The following is a 24490-nucleotide window of genomic DNA, read 5'->3' on the forward strand; positions in this document are numbered from 1 at the left end:
ACTTTTGTCCTACACCACAAGAAAGATGATAAAAGACCTGAGCATCAGTGCGCATTGGCTTTCATTCCCAGTTTTGCCCACTCACTTTCTGCATCACAGGATTATCTGGGATGTGAATAAAAGCTAAGATCCAGCTCTCCCAGGCAATGAACAGCCATATGAAAGGAAGACACACCAGAATCCATTTGCAGGCACTGTGCTGCAGCACTGAGCGCAGGTTGAGGCTCTGCACAGTGGGATGCAGGGTTGTGGCTGGCCCCAGTCTGGTACAAATGGGGACTGGGAGGTAGTCAAAGTAAGATGTAGAGCAATGAGAACAGCAAATACTTCTCCCAGACAAGCTTGAGGTCTCCTTCCCTGGTTCAGGCAACATGTCTGCAAAGTGCACATGGTGGCTTTGCTGCAGCTTTGGCTGTGTTGCAAGGGCTGGAGGAGTTCCTCGCCCTTCATGCCTTTGTTAGTCATGTTCCCAGCATCTCTTTACCCTTCTATAAAATGGAATAGTACCACACAGGATGCTGTGAGCCTTAGGGAAATGAAACACTTTTGAGATCCTGGGTGGAAAGTGTAAAAACTTGATGGCAGCTCTGTTTTCGTTTCATACTTTGCACTTGCGCTTTTATCCAGAATCACTGTCATTGTCACCCTATTTGTGGATACTGGGAAGCGCCTCTTCAACCTTCCCTGTTATTTACATTGCAAGGGCAAATTAGAAAATCCTGCCTCCTGCAAGCCCAAGCATTCACCGCCATCTCCCAGCCCCCCGAAATGACTCAGTGGCTCCAAGCTCCCTCCGTGCTGTGTAAACAGGGAGTATGAGCAAAGGCGGGCAGGATGCTCACTCACATCCACCGACTCTCATCTGCACTTGGAGACAAGGCGGCACAGCACATGCTGCACCCCCTCCCAGGGGAACGGGCTTCTGGGGACCGCGCACCCCCGGTGGCGGGAGAGCGCCAGGGCCCGCCCCGGGCACCGCGACGGCCGCGTCCCCGCAGGGAGCCAGCGGGGCAGCGCGCTCCTCCCCCGCGGCCCGCCCGGGGCGCCCCGGGCTCCAGAGTCCCCGCCGCCCGCGCACCCGGCCCGATCCACCGCTTTCCCCGCCCGCTGCGGCCCCGGGGCCGGGCCGCGCCGGGGAAGTCCCGCCCCGAGCAGGGCGGGAGCCGCGGGCTGCCAGCCGGGGTCGTGCCGCGGCGGCGGGGTGGACTTGCTGCCGGTGGAGGGTCCTGCCCGCGGGTGCGGGTGAGCGAGCGGCCGGACGCGGGGAGCCCCATCCCGGCCACCGAGCCGCGCCGCGTCCACCCGCTGCCCAAAGCCTTAATTAAGCCCCGGGCCCGAGAGGCGCCCGGGCCCAGAAACTACCCCGGAGTTGAGGGGCGGGAGCTGTTTCCGCCGCCTCCGCTGCGGTCCCGACGCGCTTTGCCCGGCCCGGGCGGGCCTGGGGCGGGGAGGGCGGGAAGCGGCGCCCGCGGCTGGCGGTCGCGAGTCGGGGTCCTGCGGTGCCGGGGCCGCGCCGGGACGCGGTGGCTGGGGCCGGGCGGGCGGGCGGTAGCTCCGTGGCGGGGAGTGCAGGTCTGGGCTCCGGGGCGGCGGCGCTGAGGCCCGGCCCGGCCGCCCGGGTGCGGCCCCGGCAAAGGGGCAGCGGGCTGAATGGGGCAGCGGCGTGGAGCGGGAGGAGAGTGCGGCCGGGACAGCGGCCTGGGGCAGGCGGGGTCCTGCAGGGACTGGGGCGGGAGGTGGTGAACACCTTTCTGGAGGAGCGTGTCACAGGATCGGATGGCAGCTATCAGCAGGTATCAGTAACCCCCCGGCTCAGGCGGATTTCACCCCGTGAGTGCAGCTGTGAGACTATTTTTAGTGCTGGTATTTAATATTTGTACAGTCTTACCAAGTTAAATATTGAAAACACATTCTCTCTAGTACACTTCTCCCATCAGTCCCTGAGGGTGTATCTGTGAGGAAGAAATGCCTTAATCCAACAGTGGGCCTTTCAAAGCCTGGCTTCAGCAGCCTCTCCATCTGGAAGCACCCACAGCCCTCTGCAAGGTGCTTCCAGAGCTCCCTAACTGTGACAAGGCTCCACAGCAAAGTTCCAGACTTGCCTGTGAGCCTTGCTGGGATCTGGACACCATAGTTTTCTCCATGGCCTGAGGTATGCTGCTGCCCTTTAGAGAACAGCGTTGCAGCAGATGCCCTGCTTTCTCCTCCCCCTGCACCAGTTTGGTGAGCTCCAGGGAGTGCTGGCTCACGGTGAGGCAGGTCTGGGTCCCCGCTGCCAAGTGGGGTTCAGCATTGAAGCTGAGCCGCTGCCAAACAGTGGCCTTGGGTGTTTGGCCACCCCTCTGCAGCAGGTCTTGTGTCATGGTGAACTTGGTCCTGAGTTGGAGGATACAAGTTCTGTTGGTGAGGAGGAACTCAGACAGGATCTTTTGGCCTAGCAAATACATGAATAGATATGATCTCTAAGAAACTTGTAGATATACAATTATTTTCTTTAGGCATGTGCATGTCTGTTCTTAAGGATGGTGCCTTCTGTATGCTAGAGACTTGTGATAATTCTTGAATTAAACAAGTTTTTAGCCGGAGGTCACGTGCTTTTGAAAAATTGTCATTTGCTTCTATGGAATTCCCCTGTGCTTTATACTGGATACATTATTCGACATCCTCTGTCATAATATGTTCTGCAGTGTTTGAAGGTTGTTGCCTGCTTTCTGCTGGGGGCTGTGTTTCAGTGATGGGTGAAGCGATGCTTTTAATAGGTAGTTTTGTATCATTTTGTCAGGTACTTTGGGATTGTTACATGAAAGACTACATAAGTTGTCATTTATTATTATGAATGCCTCTCATGTTTTGGAATTTCACAGACATAATATTTGCCATCATGTCACCATCATCACATTCATTTTTGTAGCTATAATCAAAGGTGGCAACAGTGGCATTCAGATGCTTAATTACATTTTATTTAGGTGACCAGCGCTAATTTATTAAATCAATGCATGGTGGAGCAGGAGCAAGTGTCACTGCTTCCCTCTGTGGTTAGGGAGCCGTCACCTTGCTCTTCACATGTAAAAATCAGTATATAGTGAAGCATATGGCAATAGCTGGGATATGTTTCAGAAGTATTTAACTGCTTGGATACGAAGAAGAAAGTAAGAAGAAACACCAGCACCAGCAGCATCATCTCTTATCTGACAGTTTTAAGTAAATCACAATTTTTCATTCAGATCTCAGAAACATGTTGGATCACTCTTCTCAAAAATATTCTGAAACCTGTTTTTTTCCTGAAGTGATTTCTGTGGAGGAGGGAAGACCAAGGAAGAATTGTATGTTACCTGCTGAGGTACTCTGTCTTCTTCTGCTCTTTCAGGATCTCACCTCTTACCTCAAAGTGTGAAAGAGTTGTTTTACCCTACAGTTGTCTTTGCCCTGTCCTGAGTCTCTGAGGTGACAACTAAATGAAAGGCATTGAACTCTTCCTTTGCCGTGATTTGCCTGCCTTCTGGCAGATGGATCTGGAAATGTTCAACTTTCAGGCAGGTCTGGAAGTGTTCAACTGGTCTTACTGCTGGAGCTCTTGAGGGTTTTAAATTTTGTTGCAGGACTTGTCTCTGTGTTACTCACTTCAGGCTGGGTAGCAAAGATTTTTTAAAAACCCAGATAATTAATAGTTTCCAGGACAAATATACTGAGTTTGTATCTTCTTTCAGAGGTGCTGTGATATTGCGTTCCATGGTACAAAAAGACAAAACAGTGGCAGGTTTCTGTGTCCACTTCTTGTTAAGACTGAAGATTCGGCAGTAACTGGAAAGAAAGCAAAAGGATATGCAGGACACCTGACAGTCTCATCAGCTTGTGTGTGTTGGTCGTTCCTGCTGCTTCACTGTTGTACCCAGGTGTGGGTAAAACTTAGTACCAGGAGTTGTACAAGCAAGAGATCGTTGCTTTTGATCACTGACAAAGTATGCAGACAGTGTCTCAGTTAAAAGATACTCTTTAAGTTATGTCCATAGGCCTTGAGCTTTCCCTTTGCTCCCATTAACTTTTCTTGTATGGGCTAGTTTCCTGTAAGAGCAGAAGTGGACCTTGAGGAGAGCACATGACTTCTGTTTCCTGCCGCAACCATAGCAGAACAGTCACAGTTGAAACTGTGAAAGCTTTTTCTTGGGGTATTGTTTTTCCAGTGGGTCTTCGGATTGATTTCAACTTTTGGGATGTGGTTGTTTGCAGTACTGGGCAACTGAATTTACTTCCGTGCATCTAAACCCATTGCTCGCTACTAAAGAAAGTGGTTTTCTGGAAGTCCCTGCTTATCCCAGTTGCTGCAGTGTGAAATCTTGAATGAGGTACTAAACCCCATGTCCACACTGTTCTCCACTGTGCGTGGCTTCACAGGCCGTGGTGGGTCAGTGACTGGTACGTTCTGCCACAGAGCTGAGCTTGGGGTTCATTCATCTGAATTTCCAAGCTAGTAATGTCTGGTCTTGACCAGGAGCTAGCAATGAACATTGCATAGACATGCGTGATGAGAAGGATGATGTCTGTTCTTTGGTGTCTTTGACCTCCATCCCTTTTCTCTTTAGTTCTGCTTGTAAAGTTCAATACACTGATTTGGTGTGGCTCTTGGTGATGGTGCTGCAGAAGGGAGTAGTAATGCTCCATCCTATATGCTTACTGAAATGTTTAAGCTCATATGAAATTATTTTAGTGTATGTGACCTTAAATGGAGATAAAATCAATTAAAGAGAGAATAACAGTAAGATTAGAGTTATATGTATGCTTGAGTTCAAAATTTGAAATTTAGAGGGAATGTTAATTGGACACGCATTTCTGAAAAGCACAAACTTTTTTCCTGTATCATGTTGTCCTAGAAAGAAAGAGGATGTGTGCTTGTAGCCTAGCACCCATGAGAGGCAAATAAGATTCTGTTTAGGCTTAAGAATACAAATGCATGCATCAGCATGCAGGACTCAGCCCTTATTTGCATATGGCATAATGTGACTTCAGTCCTAATTTTTGGCCTAAAAATACTATGTGTGCATGTAAAATGTAATTAATGTAATGTTGGACCCTAGGGGAGAATTTTTATCTGACCTTTTATTAGGAGTAATTTTGGAAACTGCCCAAAATGTAAAATCCCCTGAAGTTCTTTTAAAGGATATGTTCATGAAAAAACACTTATGGGTATGTTGGTCTTGGATTTTTCTGAGGAAGAGAAACTTCCATGTGACTTTGCTCAAAGAAGTCTAGTTTTTTAGACTTATCTGCACAGAAACAAGGTGAAAGTTTTACTCTATTGTGCTTACAATAGCTGAACTTTAACCAAATTGAAAAAAAAGCTTTGCTTCTCCCTTGCCCAGTTCCTTTCCCCAAAGTGTGCTTGTCGGAGGTTCTGAGGGCAGTGAATCAATATACTGGCCTTTCATGTATGTGTAATAGTCATTAAATTTCTCTTGAAATTTAAGTGACTTTGCTTTTAGGTCATAGAACATTGCCAGTGCCATCAAGCAATGTAACTGCTGTGGTGTGTGTACATGCATATTTTGGTGGGACTTCTGCTTATTCTTGGGGGATTATGTAAAGCTTGGCTAAAGCTCTCCTATTTTTTTTCATAGCATGTATTGTAACTTTCATAAAGTCTTTCTTTCAGTATCCCTTCTCACTTCTGTAGTGTAAAAAGCTTTTTGGTTGCTCAAAGCGTATCTAGAAAAATCTAATGGAAACCAATATTTAGTTTAGTATTTCTTTTAGCTTGGCTTCTTAAGGAAATATATGTTTCCGAATAGTTTGGGGACCAGAGGTAGATTGTTGAAGGCCACTGCATTAACCCGCTATTCTGAGTATTCAGTGCATTTCAGGAAAAAATGTGGCAAAGTAGGGATAGATGATGCTTTTTAAATATTTCCCCCAGGAGTTCTCTGGGTTTTGCATCTGTTGGCCAATTTCTACCCAGTCGAACAATTACACTTACCTGAAATGGTGAGGTTCTTACTTGCTCCGTCCAAGTATAGCCACCTAAGGATGGGAAACTACAGGTTGCCTGCTGAGGAAAGAGCAGCAAAATATGCTCATATAGGGTTAGACAGGAGTTGTTGTAGGAGAGAGGCACTGTAAGTGTTCCCCTTCTCTCTGAGAAGAGCTTTAGTTAAGGCATGAAAAATCTCCTGTGAGACTTTGATCCTTAGGACACAAAGCCTTGCCTCGGTGTTGATGCTGATGAAGTACTAGTGTGCCGTCCTCACGCAGGTTGACTGAGAAGGAGGAAGACCAGCGCCATACAGCCAGTGTTCTCATCCCCTTGGTACAGTTCTGTACCAGGCAAGGGGCCGTGCTGTGAAAAGCTGTCACAATACTTGTTGATTTTTTTTTTCGAATTATCAGTGTAGGAAGGTAGTGAAAAAAGAAGACACTGCCTCTGAATAGATAGGATTGTTTTCCTTGGTTCATTTTTCTGAGTTAGCCTGAAGTCTTACAAATCATGATAATCTCATAGCTCCAGTTTGGGAGAGTAAAAAGACCAATGTCACTTCTGATCAATGTCATTTCTGAAGACAGGGAAGAGTAATTATGACTTCAGTGGGAATAATGTGTCACCTTCAGAGAAGCACATCTGCCATTTCTGTAGAAGAGACGTGAACTTGCCCAGAAACTTGCATTTGTTCATAGAAAGGGGTGTTTCAAAAAGATGGACCCAGTTTCAAAGGGTAATGATTTCAAATTGGGTCCATGTTTTTGAAACACCCTGCGCTTTTACCCCATTCCCAAATTCTGTTTCTTGAGCAACATAATCCAAAGTCAATGTGAGATGTGCTGTTATCTTGCATAACTCAGAGACAATGAGTGGTGTGGTGTAGGAGTACAGCGTTGCAGACTGGTGGATACCTTTGCAGACATGGATGCAAAGGGGATTGCTGGGCTAAAGGACAGGTCCTGCTGCTGTCGCCCAGCCAGTTGCGGTGAACTCTGCTCCGCCAGCCTTGTAGCTGCAGTTCCCTGACACTGACTGAGCAAAAAAAGCCATAGTTACTGAAGTGTATAAGAGAGAGCTGCTTTCAGTTGTGTTTGTCCTGTAATTAGCACTTAAGAATACATTTTTTAAGAAGGTAAAGTACAGAGCGTTTCAAAAAGATGGATCCTGCCTCAACATTGGATAGGTTGCATAGGACCCTAAGACTTGCTGCTACACTCTTGGCCCCCAAGACCACCAGACATTATACCCTGCAATTTTTTCTGTGTTTTTGTCCCACCATTAGCGACTAATCTGGATGACCTCAAAACCAGAATCACGGCAGCAAATCCATACTGTACTGTCCATATAGCAGGTGGAGGGAACATAGAGCATTTATAGAAAGGTTACTAAAACTCATTAAACTGTTTGTAAATTTTTGTGTAACATGTTGCCATTATGAAATACAGAGCTTTGAAACTGGGTCCATCTTATTGAAACACCCTACAGATCTGGCATCTGTCTGTCAGACAAGTCGGAAAACTTGCTTGTCTGTGTGGAAGAGGAAGAACTGTGCTGACAGTATTGAGTTCCTTCCATGCTGTAAACCTCTATGGAGCTGGCAGAAGCATGGGGGAAGAGGGAAAGAAGTTCTGTTTTTAAATTCTTCCTGAAGTGGTCTACACATGTTCTCTTACCCTCAGCCTCTTGTCTTCCTTGATCTTGCTCTTTTTCCCCGGTTTCAAAATGTTTGCGTGTGGGGAATGGTGCGATAACACAGCATAGACTAGCTACTTGTAATTTACTACAGATGTGTCATATATTTTGAATTTGGGGCATTTCCATGCTCTGTAGAGGTTGCTTACAGTAGAAATGAACACTCAAAGTGCTTCCTCCATCTGTAAATACACAGTGAACCTGCACTGTGTCACATTTCCTAGGACTGGCTGATTGTAAAGGAAAGACCCACTTAAGTGCTCTTGATGCAGCCAGGGCAGCCCTTGTTTCTAGTTGGCAGCTGTGTTTAACTTTTTCTGAATATAATAAATACCTATTGAGCTATTATTTTTGCTTTTTTCTAAATATGTGTCACAGCAATCTGGTTTAGTGTCACTGTAATCTCATGTAGTGTAATGGCAATAAAATTATTCCCACACAAGTCTAGAGAGAATCTGTGCTAATACCATTACAATGTGCTTACTGAATCAAAACAAATGCAGTGTTAGCATGTGGAAACTGTGTTTGTGTGATTATAATGTTTCAGCAATATGAGATTACTGTAGGAAGCAACTAATCCGAACCTAGGGAGACGTCCCATTACAGGGCCATTAAAATGACACAATGACTGAAGTGCGAGTTTCAGATGGGAAAAGCAGAAACACGAATCTTGTCATCAGTATTCAGGCACTATATCTATAGAACTCAGTAGAGTTTTTACCAGAGTTGGTAACGCAGTACCATGACCTTTTTAGCAGTAAGTCTCTTTTCTCTTAACAGTACCTCTAGGAAAAATATTTACTTCACCAGTATTTAGTAGTTGGCTAACAGTGAAAGTTGTATTTTGTGCACCATATAATTGGTGGTTGTAAATATTCGTCCAGAGTTTATTACAGAAACATTAAGGTGTTGTTTCAAGGCTGTTGTAAAATAGTACAAGTTTGGATTGTATCTTAAAGCAATTCTCATTTTATTTTTATCTAAATATGTAATTATGAGGAAATACCATTTATTTCTCTGTTTATACAGCACCTGGAGCAGAGAAGCCTTAGTATGTGGGGGAGCGCCTTGGCGATACAACAGTATGAATTAATAATTTCCAAACCCAAAATACCTGTTATTGCCAGATAGAGCCTACCAGTTTATCTTTTGTCATGGGAATTGGCACTTTCCCCCGCTTCCCTCTCCCCTTCCCCTCAAACTGGGTTGGGTTTCAGGACAAACAGTTCACATATCTTATGTAGAACCGTCTAAAATAGACTTGCTTGTCCAGAGTTAATTCTTGGCTCACTTTGTAGTCCATGGAAAGGTGCAGATAATACAGAAGGTAACTTCTGTCCTATTACAAATATTCACAATGGACTGGCTGAATTGCCGATGGATACGTCTTTCCAGCTCCACTGTGAACATGGTCTAAACAATTATTCTGTAGAAGACATAAGTCATTTTAAATGGCTAAATGAGGTGATATTAATTTAGTCTCTAATGTATGAAAGAAGAGACTTTCTCAGAAGAAAATTCTGTATAAAACATGGCATACAAGTCTGTAGTAAAGCACACCAATGTTGATTTCTGTAGTAATGTGTATGTGCAACAGTATAAGCAACAGTCCTTATTCAGTTTAAAAGCTGTTTGCACCTAAATTCTGTTTTAAAGACACAAATTAAATTATGGTTTCACCAGGTGAATCTTATTAGGAATAATGTGTCGTTATAATCAAGGCATGCTGTTCTGTGTAAGTGACAGTAAGGAAGATACCACGACAGTGGTTTTAAAAATAATTCCAGTCACATGTTGTTGTCTGTCTTTATTTTTCATCATTTTTTTATTAAAAGCAGTGGGTTTCTAAAACTCTGTTAGTAAGCAGGCACAGACATTAATATTAATCATATTTTTCATGCAGATAAAATTAGGCCTACTTTAAATGCTGTTTGTGTCAGTTTCTGTTTTTGTGATGCTTCTTATATTTATAAAAATCCTTGGCCTCAATCAAAGGGTTCCATAGTAGGCATTGGTTCTGTAAACTCTGTATATGTGCTATAATCTGAAATCCAGTGTCTAAAATCAACAGGCTCATATCTGCTACAAGAGAAACCTGGCACTGGAATGGATGATTTTGGATGTTCCCTGCACTATAAATCAGAAAATGGCAGCCTCAGGCTGTACGAAGGTCTCATACATGCAGGTGTAGTTCTTCACAGTGTTCGGGCCAGATTAATTGAGGGTAATCTACATTAACTGGGTCGAAAAGAATTAGTGGGATCAAATGTTGAAAATCAACTTTTTATCAGAGTAGTAATCTGAAAGTGAGCAAAAATTCACGTTCAGTTAGAGTGGCTTTTTTTGAGGAACAGCACTATTAAATAACTCAAAACCTAAAGCAGAAACTCGTTAAGGAAACAGACTGTAAGACATTGTATCAAGTTTTATTAAACTAACTTCAATGCTTATATATTTAATTATATAATGAAATATTTATATAGGTTTGTTTTCCTAACTTAATAAATGGATTTGAAAATTGTCAATGAACACAGTGTGTCTCCAATGCAGAGAGTAGTTATCACTCTTTATGCTGTCAGGGTTTTACTGAATACTGGAGTCCAGATATTTAACATTAAAAAAGAAAAAGAAAAGGTAATGCAATTATCTTAGAATTATCTTAGTCTCTTTACTGTGCATATAAGAATGACTCCAATCATTGAACTTCCTCCAAAATAGTGAGTTGCTCTATAGAGCACCAGCTTTGTTCAAGGATGGAATTAATGACTGGGTCAGACAACTTAATTGAATTGCAGCTAGCAGCAGTTTCTGACTAAGACAGGTATTTTGCTTTTAATTATTTGCTCAAGAATAATATTTTCTGGAATCATACACTTCTTAATTTATTTGGCAAAAAATAAATCATTATATTAATCAGCCAGCAGTCTGTTCTATGAGGGTAATTATTCTTCTGCCTTCTCAAACAAGTCAACACACCAGTCTGGAAATGAAATTCATAAAAGAGCAGTTGCTCCTAACTCTGCTTTTACACAAAGCAAGCAAGCATAGTCAGTCCTTTCTCTCTCGTACGGACGACCGAGTTTTCATTGTAAAATAACAGCCAGCTCTGCAGACGTCACCGGGCAGGCGGCATCTGCCTTTTGCAGGGGCTGGGTTGCTCTCGTCCGTGGGTGCTCTGACCATGACGGCTGCTCGGGAGATGAAAGTATCCCCAAAGAGACCTCGACGTTCTCGTGCCCTTTGATATGCAGAGTTCAGTGCCCTTTGGATTTCAGTTTTTCTGTCATGCTGGTAGATTAGCTTTAGCAGTTAAAAGGAAAGTGTCCTCTGAGGGCTTCACCAGTAACAAACCCGTGTTTATGATATTATTCACTAAAAGGGAGACAGAAATGGGAAGGACCTCTCTCTTTAATCAATAATGCATGCTCTAGTTAGTCCTGTCCTCTGGACATGATTAAACATGTATTTTGTTTCATAACTGATGATTTTGGTTGACTAGGGATTATAACTGTATATCCTCAAGCCTTTGCAACTAGCATCAGGCAGATCTAACATGAATTGGGTAGTCAGCTATGTTCAATGTTAATTAGGCACATAAATGAAAAAGACTACCCCCACCCTCTAAAGGAAAAAATACCCCAAAATCCCAATGGGGAGAGCTGCAACTAATTCTAACCTGTAGAGAGCCAGGCCAAACTCGCACAGGGCAGATATCTTTGACATGAACCAACTGCCTAAATGTGTATCTTTGTCGCCTTATCATTTGGAGTTTTGGCAATAACATTGTTTCATTCATGTTGATGAAAAATGTCTCTTAGAGGCTGAGCTGTATAAATTCAACTGTTAGGCTAAGGTATGTTCTTAACTGGTAAAATATTTGGCCAATGAAGCTGAGGGGAAGAGCTCTTTGGCTTCTGTCCTGCTGGCTGGGGACCACACTGTATCTTTAGTGACAGTTGTTGGCTTTGGAGGAGTTGTTCTGGGCTGTCCCAGACCCCCACAGCACAGTGTACAGGAGCACCTGAGCCCCTGGTGAGGCCGAAGGAGCAGATGACTCCCTCATGCTGGCGTTCCTCCTACAGAGGGGCAGACAAGATGCCCAAACATGGGGAAAACTTCCTTGGCGTGCGAGGGGGATAGTGAGTCTTGGAGGACACAGATGAACTGAACATACCAGTAAGGAATTTTCAGCGTTGGTGCCAATTATCTTCATCTGGTGGCTCAAGCTTACAAAATTTGACAGCTGCTGAAGAGCAGAGAATCCTAAATGAACATACAGTGGTTGTTATTAAATAGGAAACATTTATCTTAATGTGAAATTGACTATAACACAATAAATGATGATGATTTCCCTGTACTGGAATGTGGTATTTTTACACTGCTAGAGTACTGATACAAGTGCAGTTGGGTAAAATAAATGTTTTGTTTTCCATACTGACTGCTCTACTGGAAACAGCATTTGCAAACATTCCAGCGAACACACACACAGCATGTAGGTACATGTGTGAGAGGAGGGAATTCAGAAATTGTTTTGGAAAGGTTTGGTCTCTCTGAAATGTTTTTGTTTCCTTTCTTCTTCCTTCCCAGGCTCTTAGAATCTGATTATTTTTTCCCTTTTGTTGAAGAAAAATGCCTTCCTTGAGAGGGAAAGCACAGACTGTCTTGGGCCCTGTGGAGCCAGACCACCTTGGCTATACGTTGACTCATGAACACTTGACTATGAACTACAGCAGCTGTTTTTGTCCACCTTCTCCAGGCCAAGAGCCTCTGTCTGATGGGCCCATTGAGATGAAGAACTTGTTTTGGATTAAGCAAAATCCCTACAGCCATAAAGAAAACCTTCTTTTGTATCAGGAAACAGATGCTGTGAAGGAGGAGCTGCTGTATTATAAAGCAGCAGGTGGTGGGACGATTGTGGAAAACACAACCACAGGAATTGGTCGAGATGTGAATACTTTGAAGAAACTTGCTGAAGAAACTGGAATCCATATTATTGCTGGAGCCGGGTTTTATGTGGATTCCACTCATTCTTCTCAAACACAGGCCATGACAGTGGAGCAGGTAAGTCTTAACCGTTGCTTCAGTGTCTCTTTCCTATGAATTATCCCTGGGTGAGTCGAAGTTGGAGAGATGTTCCAGTGAAATAGTTCTCAAAGAGAAGAACTTGGGAACAGCATTACTGCCTGTGTGTTATAGCTGGACCAGCGCTACTTGCGAGTGCTGGGATTATCTGTCAGCATTTCCAGTTCTTAAGCTCTGTTTTCTCTCAGGGAGTTGTTATAATGCAACAGTAAAAGGAAAATAAAGTACTGTGTGTGTGAGCATCTGGTACAACACCAATTATCCTGTTCTTTTTACAATTTTTAAGGAAAGAGTATATCCCTTCTGCCTCTTTTGTCTCTTATTTTCTGGCTAATTGCTTCCCATGAAATCACCCAGAATTCATGTAAAAAGCATAAATAATTGCAATATTTATAGGACAGTTGTAAGTCATTGCTCTTCTCAAGCTGTGTGCTATATCTGTCTTCTGTTTGTCCAGACTTTTCAGGGCAGAGTCTGTATCAGGCTGTTTGTACGGTGTCTGAGACAATGTGTTAATAATGACTGAGGTCCCCAGATATTCCTATAATAATAAATATTCATTCATCTCTTATTAAGAAAATGTGATGATAGGGAGAAGAGGGAAGGCAACTCTCCAAGGCAGGAGGCTGTGAATGCAGATGAACAGAGCTGAGAAAATTTTCTAAAAGTCTATCACAGTTTACAAATGAGTCATATTCATTCTAAAAATCAATGGTCAAAACTTGAGCAGTACTGCCAGCCGCGCTGGACCCAAGCTGGCCCAAGCTGTACAAACAGTACTACTTCTCCTAAATACTCTTCCATTGCTTGAAATTTGATGCAAATAGATTTCTTGGGGCAAAGGTTTCCCTTCTGTATTTGTTGGACTGCTGGAGACCTACAGATGTCCTGTACTCAGCAGCTAATCAATACTTAATCCAGTCCAGAAGACAGGTGGGTACTTAGGAAGGGTTGTGGAGTGACCAATCTGTGATAACCAGTGGTTCTTCATTTTTCAGTGAATTTGACATGATGATATGTTTTCTGATTAGACAAAGACAATTTGAATATTTTGAGACACGTTCTTCAGGAGAGGAATGAATTCTTATCTGTTTGTCTACAGAAATGGTTGGTAGATTGGTTGTACATGAAGCAGAAGGTGTGTGATCACAGGATAAAGTGTTTGGCAGAAGCCTGCTGTAAATTGTAATAGCTTAGACTGACTTCTGTGTGTAGATTGTGTATTTACCAATATGTTGTATGAGGCTGTTGAGGATATAGGATATGGAGATAGGTTACAGATATATTTGAAAATTGGTTTAGGTTTTTTTGGGTTTCCTGCATTTGCTGGCAAATTTCTTTTCTTACTTTGTTCACTTTATTTTTCCATAAAACTGTTATTTCCTTAACATGAAGGGCCAAAGAGTTAGAAGGTCATCATCAGTGCCATTTTGTGTTCTCAATTCTGAATGCCTTCTTTAAAATATATGGTCTATTCTGGAAAAGAAAAACTGAAGATGTTATAACAAACAGCTTTTATTAGCAAATTCTGATGTCTTTTCTGCCTATGAATATTTTAAAAGCAAGCTACTTTTGAGCCTGTAAGTTTGTCAACTGAGCTTTGTTCTCATAGTTCTGAGTCAGCAGAGCTCCTATCATTTTGTGTCGGCATTCCCACAAGCAGGATTTGCCATAAATTTGTCTCTTCAGGATCTTTGCCAGAGTTTCTCCCTTCCCTATCTGAATGACAAGGTTTTGTTATTCTCTGAGCACTTGTTTTGCAATAAATTACAGTTAATTGTTTCTGGACCCAATTCAGGAGTGTGAAGCACAGATTTCATGATAAACTAACTTTTTTTTTTTTCTCTTTTTAAGAAAAATCAGTTTCAGCCTAATTCAGTGTTCAAATTATATATAGACCAGCCTTTCTGGGAAACCTGGTCAATTTTGTGAGTGGATACTGTTAAATTGATTTGCTTCTGTGTTTATTTTAGTCTTAGTGAACGGCTAGCATAATATTAGTTGACAGAAACCAGATTTTATCTGCAGTGTTTTCATACACCCAACTGTTAATTAAATAAGTTCAGAAAGACCTCGGGAGTGTATAACGCAGTGTCCATAGGCCAAATTTGATGCTGTTTAACACAAATAGTATTAATAACCAAAAATCTCATTTTGCTGTTCTCTAGCTTACAGGCATTATCGTTGATGAGATACTCAGTGGAGCGGATGGGACTGACATCAAGTGTGGTGTGGTGGGAGAAATAGGTTGCTCCTGGCCTTTGACTGAGAGCGAACGCCGAGTGCTTCAGGCAACCGCGCAGGCCCAGTCGCAGCTTGGCTGCCCCGTTATCATCCACCCTGGCAGGAACAGCGACGCACCTTTCCAGATCATCCGCATTCTGCAGGAAGCTGGGGCTGATGTTTCAAAGACGGTCATGTCCCACCTGGACAGGTAAGCAGAGTATTCTGCTGTCCCTCCGGCAGTGCTGCCACAACTCACTGGGGTTTGGGGCATTACACTACAGGTAGCTTAGGCTTCTGTTGTACACTGGGATCACAACATGAAGAATTATCTTTAAGCTTACTGACTTAAAAATAGCTGTTTATATAGAGCTTGATCAGCTTCCAGCACGTCAGTTGGGATCAGCATCTAGATTCACATTGATAAAGAGATTTTTGGATATTAAACGATCTCTGAAGGCCTGGGAGTGAGATTAGGGATAACTGTAGCCACATTTTTAAAAAATGGGAATTCCATTAATTTGTAACCCTGCACAAATCCCTGTAGTTACAAAGCATTGGATGTTGAGCAGTTCTCTACCAAATTGGATGGGAAGCTGCTGGGCTTCCAGCTTTTTTGAAAACTGGGCCACTCTTAAGGGCCTTACCAAACTCTCACAGAAGCTGATGGAGAACTCCTTGATTTGGCTGCATTCTGAATCAAAGCAGAAGGTAGATTTTAATGTCCTGCTACCAGACAGAAGAAATATTGATTAAAAAGAAAATAGTTGGGGTCTGGATAGTTCTTAGCACAGACTAGAGAGCTAACTTTTAGTTTCCTTGAAAGGAAAAACCAGGAGCCCCACGTCAGACTTGGAGAGGAAGTGGGGTGCTTTTCCCTCTCCAGTTTATGAATACAGCCTCTATTACCGAATTGTTTTTGTGTGACCTTGTGTTGTTCATGGTGAGCTGGAAAATGTCCAAGCATTGATTAGTTTGGCCAGTTGCTGAATAATGAAGGCTGTTTGTGGTCATATGATTCTCAGCAATTGGATTGTTTGCCCTCAATGTGAGCATAATACAGGCAAAAGTGCTGTGCTCCAAATTTCTAACTGTTATAGGCTCTGGGAGCTTGCAAATTGATCTACAGGTGGTTTGTATTCACACAGATCTCAATGTTTTACTTGGGGATTTTAGGAACATAAAATTCAGTGCCATTAAATATTTATATCTGATTATATATGAATGATATGGGCTTTCTTTATGTATTTACCTGCATTCCGTTGTATCTATAGCTATGTTTTTCTCCCTTTTTTAAGGAAAAACTGATTACTTAAATCTTTTTGTGAAAGAGGACTGAGCAAGATGCAGGTGTCAGTACTTATGTAGCCATTTTGATACAACATAAACATCCAGGGACTTTTTTACTTTTATATGCTGCTGTAAATTGTTGGATTCAGTGATTTATCGGTGGAAAATAAGCAATATAAGTAGAGAAACAGTCAAGACAGAGGTGCAGTTTTACTAACAGCCGCTGATGCACAATATGACATTTCCTTATACTCCCCCTATCATTACTTTCACACATTCAGGTTGGCACTTGCTGTAACATAGTCTTTAAACTACTGTGAAGTTTGGCTTTGCAATGTGCATTTAACATTTTAAGTCTCCTCCAGTGAGAAAAATCCACGTGGGAGCATCCCAGTCCCTTAAATGTGAGATAAATTTGTACATAGCTCCATATTTCATGTCTGCTTTTGACATAGACAGAATGGTAGTTTTCAGGTGGATTTACAATCAAATGATAAAATTAAAATGCTGGCTACCATGTTGTGCAATATAGCACCTTAGAGCAAAAGGTAGCAAGTGTCTGCAGTGAAACTATGTTGTAGATAAAGGCTGGGAAGCAAAAGCCATTGAGTCTTGGCTTTGGCCGTTTATTAGGGACCAAGGCTATAAAGTTATCTTGGTAGAGATCAGCAGTCATTCATCTGAGGAGCTTTTGTTGGGGGACTCACAGCAACTGTTAAGAATGCCTGCTTGGTAATGGTTTGGTGGGTGTCCCTGCCATGATTTATAGATGAGGCCCAAACTACAGGATGTTTCCTTGTGCTCCATCACCTCTTCCTTGCGTTCGAGGCTGCCTGGGGACACATGTTGCCCACACACCTCATTCCAGCACAGAGACTGGCAATTCCAGCCGGGAGCTGCTGCTGCTGCCACATCCCTGTGGCTTACAAGGGGACCCAATGGCTGATGAAATTAAGCTCTCCTGCTCTTTGTTGTGGCAGCGCACCCAAAAGCCCAACAATAACAATAGTTTTAAAAATAAGTTGTTCTGGCTGTGAATTTGACATATGTCACTGGGTGGTTTTTGCCACCTGCCCAGGACTGAATACTCTTGGCTCCCATCTCCCTGTGAACTGAGCAGAGCTGGATCTGAGATAACCCGTTCTTTTGCTCTGCACTTTAAAAACTCATTTGGTGATAAATGTTCAATCTCTGTAAACTGTAACATTTATTTTAAAATAACATTTTTTGTATTAATTACAGTTGGCAAGTCTTAGACTCCTGCTGGTGGCAGGCTTGTTTGAACAAGGGTTTTCTCTCTCTCAACCCATCTGTTCCTCCTACTTGGTCCTGTTGTTAAGTCATAATATTGAAATTGTGACATCAGTCATTTCCATAGCAACAGACTGTGATGTAATTGTATAGGGTAAAATTACTTTGTGACATCAAAATCTGCAATAATAAAAAAATTAACTGCTGCCCTTTTGGTTAACTGTGTTGTGTTTCTAAAGACAAAATTATCATGTATCCTTTGAGTGGTTTTGTTTTCCTTTGGGTAGCTTGTACTCTTGGTAAAAATGTTTCAAAAAAAATATTCCAGAGAGCTGTTATTTCAGTTGGCATTCTTTTGCAAACGAGCGATGGGTTTTAGTAGCTTTGTTCCTTCAGTTTTCAAATCTGCTGCAAAGCTGGTGTCCCAGGGACTCACAGTGCCATTATGTATTTTGGTGAGAGCGTTTCCTTAAGGCGTTCTGGCCCGATCCCAGTGCAAACAATGATACATTGCTGTTCTAATGACAATCTAGAAACATCACAGAATAGAAACTAAAAACAAAGTTGTGTATTACCAGTGTGTGATGGATGAAACAAGCCCTGGATGTAGCTGTCCCCTGTAACTCTTTCAGGAAAGTAAATCTTTCTTGTGTAAGTAATCCATTGTCTTTTTTTTTAAGTGTCACTATGAATTAACCTCCTCCTTAAATGTCCTTCCTTGTTAGGTTGTCTGTTGAGAGGGTTAGTGATATCACAAGTAAGTAACTTTCCTGTTTCTATTTAAATATTGTCATAAATGTTTTCATTATTTCATGGGGGAGGAGTTGGTTTTGTTTTGGGTTTTTTAAATGCATGAAGTCCCAGATGAATGTGAGAAAGACCACACTGTGTATCAGCTGAAGTTGCATGTGTCAGAGAGGAGTTCTTTTTTTCAAAAGAGTGAATTAAATCTTAGGTTATTAATTTTGTTCCTTGCAACTAGGAAGTTGCAAAATACCTTTTCTCATACCAAGAGACTTTTTTTCCTCCTGTTACAATACTGACTTTGTGTTATATATGTTCTGCAGGACTATATTTGATACAAAGAAACTTCTGGAATTTGCTGAACTTGGATGCTACTTAGAGTATGACCTATTTGGTACAGAATTTATTCACTACCAGTTCCATCCTGAGATTGACATGCCAAGCGACAATGAAAGAATTGCGAGGTATCTGCTTACATACAATTTAAGCTATAGCATTCCCATTGGCAAATGAATGTTATTGGTACTTGTTTTAAGGGCATTACAGAATGATTGTGCTTGCTGTTCAAAATTGTCTTTTCTTCATACTAAAAGAACAACCTTTTTTCTTTCCGCTGCTGTCATGTCTTTAGAGCAGCATGTGTGATTTCTCCTGTCTGCAAAGGAAGATGTAGAATCTTACTGCATTTATATAGACTGTAAAAAAGAAAAGGCTGGAGATACTGGATTTTTGTTAGGGTTTGGCTTTTGTTTGAAACGTAGTATTGGAAACCTAGTGCTGCTACTAAGCACCATCTGAGCCTGTTACATCTCCTCCTGAACTTGCTAACCCAGCAAAACTGGCTGATTGTCTTGGGTGGGTTTGATCTTGTGCTTCTGTCCTGAAAACCAGACTTTTGCTCTTCCAAGGACTTTATCACCTCTCCTCCCCCTTTCCTTTTGCCCTTTCTCTCTTCTGAAGGATGAGATTCCTGTCTCCCCAGAACTCCCATTCTCCTTGCACTCACAATGTGAAAATATTGGCCCCCCTGACAGGACAGCTCTTCCCTGCTGCTCCTCAGCCCAGCTGCACAGCAAGTCTGTTGTGCTGTGCTAACACAAGGTATTGCCAGGGAGGTGCGTTCCTTGCAGAAACTGAGACAGGTAGGATCAGCTGGGAATGGGCATCTCACTCCTTCCATGCTGTCCAGAGGTGTGATCCTCCTGTGCCGAGTGTCTGCACTGTTCTGTGCAGTGCAGTGGCAGGTTTCTGAGGGGTGGGGTGCCATCCTGCCTCTGTCTTTTTTTCCTTCCAGAGTCACAAACAGTTCTTTCATTCTCCTTGATGAAAAAGATTTTATAATCCCTGATCACTAATGAAGTAAGTTTCTGGCTTTCACTTACATTTCAGAGGTAGTTTCCCTCCCTCTCTTTGTCAGATTAGCCTCAAAACTAATCTCTGTTTTCAGACTGTTCTCTTCTTAAGAAGGTGCCGTGGTTACTGTTCCACTTACTGCCAAATGTTTGCTGCTCCTTTTCCCACTAGGAATCATTTCCCTCTTAACAGGGCTCTTAGTCTTGCACTCAGTATTTAAAACTGTTCTTATGAATCCGCAGTTTTCATATTTAGAACGGGTAAAGTTGCTCCCTTCTCCTGTGCCCCGGGAGGTCAGCGTGTGCAGAAGTACCGTGAGGAATATGTGTGGAGGAATGGACTGTGCCTTGGTTAACAAGTGCTTGTTCAACCGTGGCAGACTTTTTATTCCATCCATGATACTTGCTCAGCCACCGATGTCTCTCCTGGAACTCTCTGGCATTTGAGTATTTCTTGCAGCAGGCTGTCTATGGGAAGGAAATACAAAGGGTTGTTTTGTTTTTTTCCCCACTGTATGGTGTGAGTATGTCTATTTGAGCTAGAAGTGCCATTAAATGGATTTTTTTTGGCTTTTGATACATCCACACTGGACGTGGGATGGCAGTTGCAATTCCTTGTTTGTTGGTTTTTTTTGTTTGTTTTGTCAGACAGCACCAGAGAGGTGGAAATCAAATTGACCTTTAAATGTGTTGATGAAAATACTAACTGGAAAATACACATTCAGGTCTTGTCTATTCAAAATGTAAATTTCTGTAGTCCTGCCATACCTACTCAAACACAGTTTAGCCATGTGTGTACTTAATGCATTTTTGCTGCAATCTACTGCCAATTAAATTTAAAAATGGAGGTTTTTCAGGGATCGTTTTTGAGTCGGAAACAAGTACTAACTAAACTTACAGGAAAGAGCAAGCAGCAGCAATTAATATGGAGTATAAAGGACCATATGCCTCCCCAACCCATTAAATTAGTCCAAATATGAAAGGAGACGATTCAAAGATGATGTTTGGTCAGCTAGGAATTTAGTCCCTCCAGCATTACTGCTCTTATTCTCTGGTTGGCTTGTGGTCTCTCTGTATTTCAGTCTGGAAAAGATACTTGTGATGTGGTCATACTGTGGTATATGTAGTGTTGTGCACTATATGGCACTATTTATGGTGTTTTTTCGAAAGATGCTAATATTTTACCAAGTTCTATCTTACTTGCCTTCTTCCTGCTGCCCATATTGATTTGATCCTGCTATGTGTATCTCCTCATAACTAATTGTAATAAAAACTGACAGTAAGGGCTTTCAAATATGCTGTAGTCACTTATAAAGCTAGTATTTGCTTTCCTATGGATCAAAGCACAATCAAGGTAAAAATTAGAATTTCAGAGCACTGGCAAATGCTGGAATTGGGTGCCTTCAGGAGGAGTGAGCGCTTCTCAGGGCTGGTCTATCTCTGCCGCTTCAATTCTGCAATCCCCTGCCAAACCAAGCTGAAGTTTAATAGGAGACTTCACAGTCATGCGGTACGGAAGTTTAGACACCCACCAAATAAATTCTAAAAAATCAACTAAGCAGGGGATTAAGGTTCCCAGAGTGAAATGTGGAACAGAAGGAGTTGTAGCAGACTGGCTACAAGGGAGTGACCAGGATTATTCCTTTTTCCAAACTGACTTCTTGTTGTTTTGCCAAGTCTCTTTAGCTGGGCTGCTGTATCAACTCCTTATTTCCTGGCACACGCTGGCACTGTGCAGCGCCTGCCTTATTTATCTTCTCTAATGAACATCTTTGAAACGTGTTTGGATGATAACTGTCTATATGGACTATGATGCTGACAGCTTCAAATTTTTATTAACCTAGTTTGCTAAATGGGAATTAACTAAAGATGTGGAAGTATTTGTGTAATAGAGCCAGGCGCCTCAAAGGACCTGTTACACACAGAGTCTGTTCACTAACTAATGTAACAGGGACCAGCTTTGTGACAGCAGCAAGAACTAACCTGCTGAGAAGGAGCTTATGTAGGAAATGGTGAGTTACCCATGTGTCCCATGCTCGGTGATGCTGAAGCTCTTGAATTCCTCTGTGGGCTTAATGGGACTGGGAATGCCAAGTCATGTGCCAACTGGAAAGGGTTTTTCTTCTCCACCTTGAGATGTGTGATGGTATGTTTTCAGAGGTGGTTTGAATAAGTGTTTTAATTTCAATTAAGCATAAGGAATATGTCTTCTGAGTACCTGAAAATAAGTATTTCAATTATAAAACAGCCCAGCAGTAATGTAAAAAATGTAAGTGCTGCCCAGTTCTGTGCTGTTGCAGCGTGAGGACGTTTCACTGACAGGTGCGCATTTTACCTTTGCAGGGTTCGTCTGCTGGTCGATGAGGGCTACGAAGACAGAATTCTGATCGCTCATGATGTGCACACTAAGAACAGGTTGATGAAATACGGAGGCCATGGATATTCACATATCCTTAAAAATATAGTTCCTAAAATGCTTATTAGAGGCATATCCCAAGATAAAATTGATAAAATACTCCTAGCAAATCCAAAGCAGTGGTTGACTTTTAAGTAGGAAAAATTAATTAGTATTCCTATTTTATAGGGGAGCTTGGTATAATTCAGATTTGTTTCAGGAGAGAAGTCATTTTAAAAACTGGGTCTTTTCAGAGAAACTGGAAATCGTTAATTAGATGTGAACAAACTGATTTTTACTTTTTTTTAATTAGAGCAACAAAATTTTGTATTCTTTCTGCATTTTCTCCCTTCTACAGGTCTGTTCATGAATGATTTACTGGATATGAGCCTACCTGCAAAGTCTTTTCAATTGACATTTTAAAATAGTTGTTTTTAGAGAGTAATCTAATACAATTATTAAATGTTACTCAAAAATATTTGTGAAGATGCATCATCTGTGCTTTGAAGGAAATTATGGTTTTCAATTAAATTCCCCTCCAGGGATAATTCCACTCCAGGGATAATTTTAATCCTTGTAATTTGATAATCTTCTATTTTTCCCTATATTCTTTAAATAATGCATGATTAAAAGTCTGGGACTTTTAAATAGCTTCCATAGGCAATAGAAGGCAAAAGGAATCTCAAATAATTCTACAAAGATGTTGTTTGTTTCTAGTTAAACAATTCACTTGTTTTTTAACTGAAAGTGTAAAAAATACTTGGAAAAAAATATTTTTGAATAAAGCAATTTGATGACCTCTTAAACTACGTGCAGTATTATTACGGATGTTTTTTTAATCGCATTAATTTTTTATCCTGAAGTTTTGGAATCTCACAGCGATCATGTGAAACTTCATGCAAACCAGTTTCTTTTTATAAGGATGCAACACCAAAAGTCAGCATATATTACATAATACGGTTTTAATGAGTTGCAATAGTTATAACAAAGGTTGTGATATAAGTCTTTACAAATTAGTATATCAAGATATGATGAAAAAGGAAGAAATGTTTGCCTTAAATGTGTTTTTCACATAAAGCGTGTTCTTTGCTCTTGTCTAACTTTAACCAGGGCAGGTGATTTATCCAAAAAATGGTCTTATCCAGTAGCAGTGATAACCTGATTTCAAAAGCTTCTTCAAATTTGATCATATATGTCTTGTAGTATTGAGTTTTTCCAATAAATACCACAGTAAATATGCACTGCTAGCTGTAAATAATCTCTAGCTTGGTACGTTACTGTTTGTTACTACATGGAAAATCTCTAGCTACACTGCTGCTGTGAGTGCTCTAACCATTAAAAGCAACAGTGGAACAAACAGACATGAAGTCAGTTACACATCTGTTATTAAAATACATTACCTCGTAGAAAAAAAAAATAAATAAACAGGAGTAGTCACTACAATGTTTGGATATAGGTTGGCACTTTGTCATAGAGTAAAAGCGTTAACCATTCTGGTGAGATAATACACAATCAGCTGGCAGCACAATGTCCCTTTGTAAATCCTAGATGAGTTAGACTGGCAGTCCTCTCACTCAGCCTAGACTAACTCGGCATTCATTTTAAATCGGACAACTCCAAACAGAAAGAGTAACACATTCTTTCTAAGAAAAGCTTCACTCATTCAAACAAGAAGTTTTTAGAGATATTTGTAAAATCTTCATCAGACTTTTCCTGAGCAGCCAGCACTGAAGAGCTTTTTTGTCACGTTTGCAGACGCTTTTGACATTTTAGTGCAGATAAATCTGAGTTTGTACCCTTAGCACAGTAGACAAGGTTGCTTGTGGCAAAGTACATGAAACAGAAATGCTAGGGGTAGCCTCTGTTACTCTTTAACAATTTATAGAAATGTTACCCTGATTTTGCCAAAATGGTAAAAATAAATAACGTAACCAGCTATGCTAAAGAGCTAGCTAATTATCTTGCTAAAATTTAGGTTTAGAATGAAATCTGCAAGTTTTAACCTGAGAGAAATAAGACAGCCTTCCCTCCCAAAACCAAAGCAAATAATAAGTCAGCCTTATGAATAAAAATATTCTCTGGACATTGCTGGAATGACTGATTTTAAAGCATTTTTATAACTATGTAACTCATAGTACCTGTGTTTAGTTTAATTCTCCAAGCCATTAATCCTTTATATGGATTAAACTTCTTTGAGACTTTATATATATATATATATATATATGAGAATGCGAAAAATAGGTTTTAATACACACTTTTTTTTTTTTGCATGTAAATATCTGCTTCTTTCTTTGCATATGTGTTACTGTTTTTGGTAATATGCTTATCTGTGTCCATGTCATAGGCACACCTTACTACAAACTAGTAACTCGCTACCATGGAAAAGGTCTGTGTGACAACATTTTCTCACGTGGCTGATCTCCCACTCTTCCTTTGTGGGAAGAATCCCACTAACTTCAGTGTGACAAGACACCTAAGTCAAATAAGGTTTTG

At 41.5% G+C, this 24490-nt stretch overlaps 1 protein-coding gene across 4 annotated transcripts; it reads left to right on the top strand.

The window, feature by feature from the left end:
• The first annotated feature begins 1085 nt into the window (after window positions 1-1085).
• Window positions 1086-23224, top strand: PTER (phosphotriesterase related). 4 transcript variants are annotated; one of them, XM_082044667.1, is made up of 5 exons: window positions 1086-1242; window positions 12417-12721; window positions 14911-15176; window positions 18574-18714; window positions 21946-23224. In XM_082044667.1, exons 2-5 carry the CDS (start codon window positions 12449-12451, stop codon window positions 22154-22156), a joined length of 891 nt encoding a protein of 296 aa, XP_081900793.1. In that variant the 5' UTR covers window positions 1086-1242; window positions 12417-12448; the 3' UTR covers window positions 22157-23224. The 4 variants fall into 4 exon arrangements, with proteins under 4 accessions (XP_081900793.1, XP_081900790.1, XP_081900792.1 ...); XM_082044664.1 differs by having other exon boundaries at window positions 1121-1242; window positions 12248-12721; window positions 21946-23221; XM_082044666.1 differs by having other exon boundaries at window positions 1140-1236; window positions 12248-12721; window positions 21946-23222.
• Window positions 23225-24490: the final 1266 nt, after the last annotated feature.

This window comes from Streptopelia decaocto, assembly GCF_964273445.1.
Source record: "Streptopelia decaocto genome assembly, chromosome: 2".
Taxonomy (NCBI): domain Eukaryota; kingdom Metazoa; phylum Chordata; class Aves; order Columbiformes; family Columbidae; genus Streptopelia; species Streptopelia decaocto.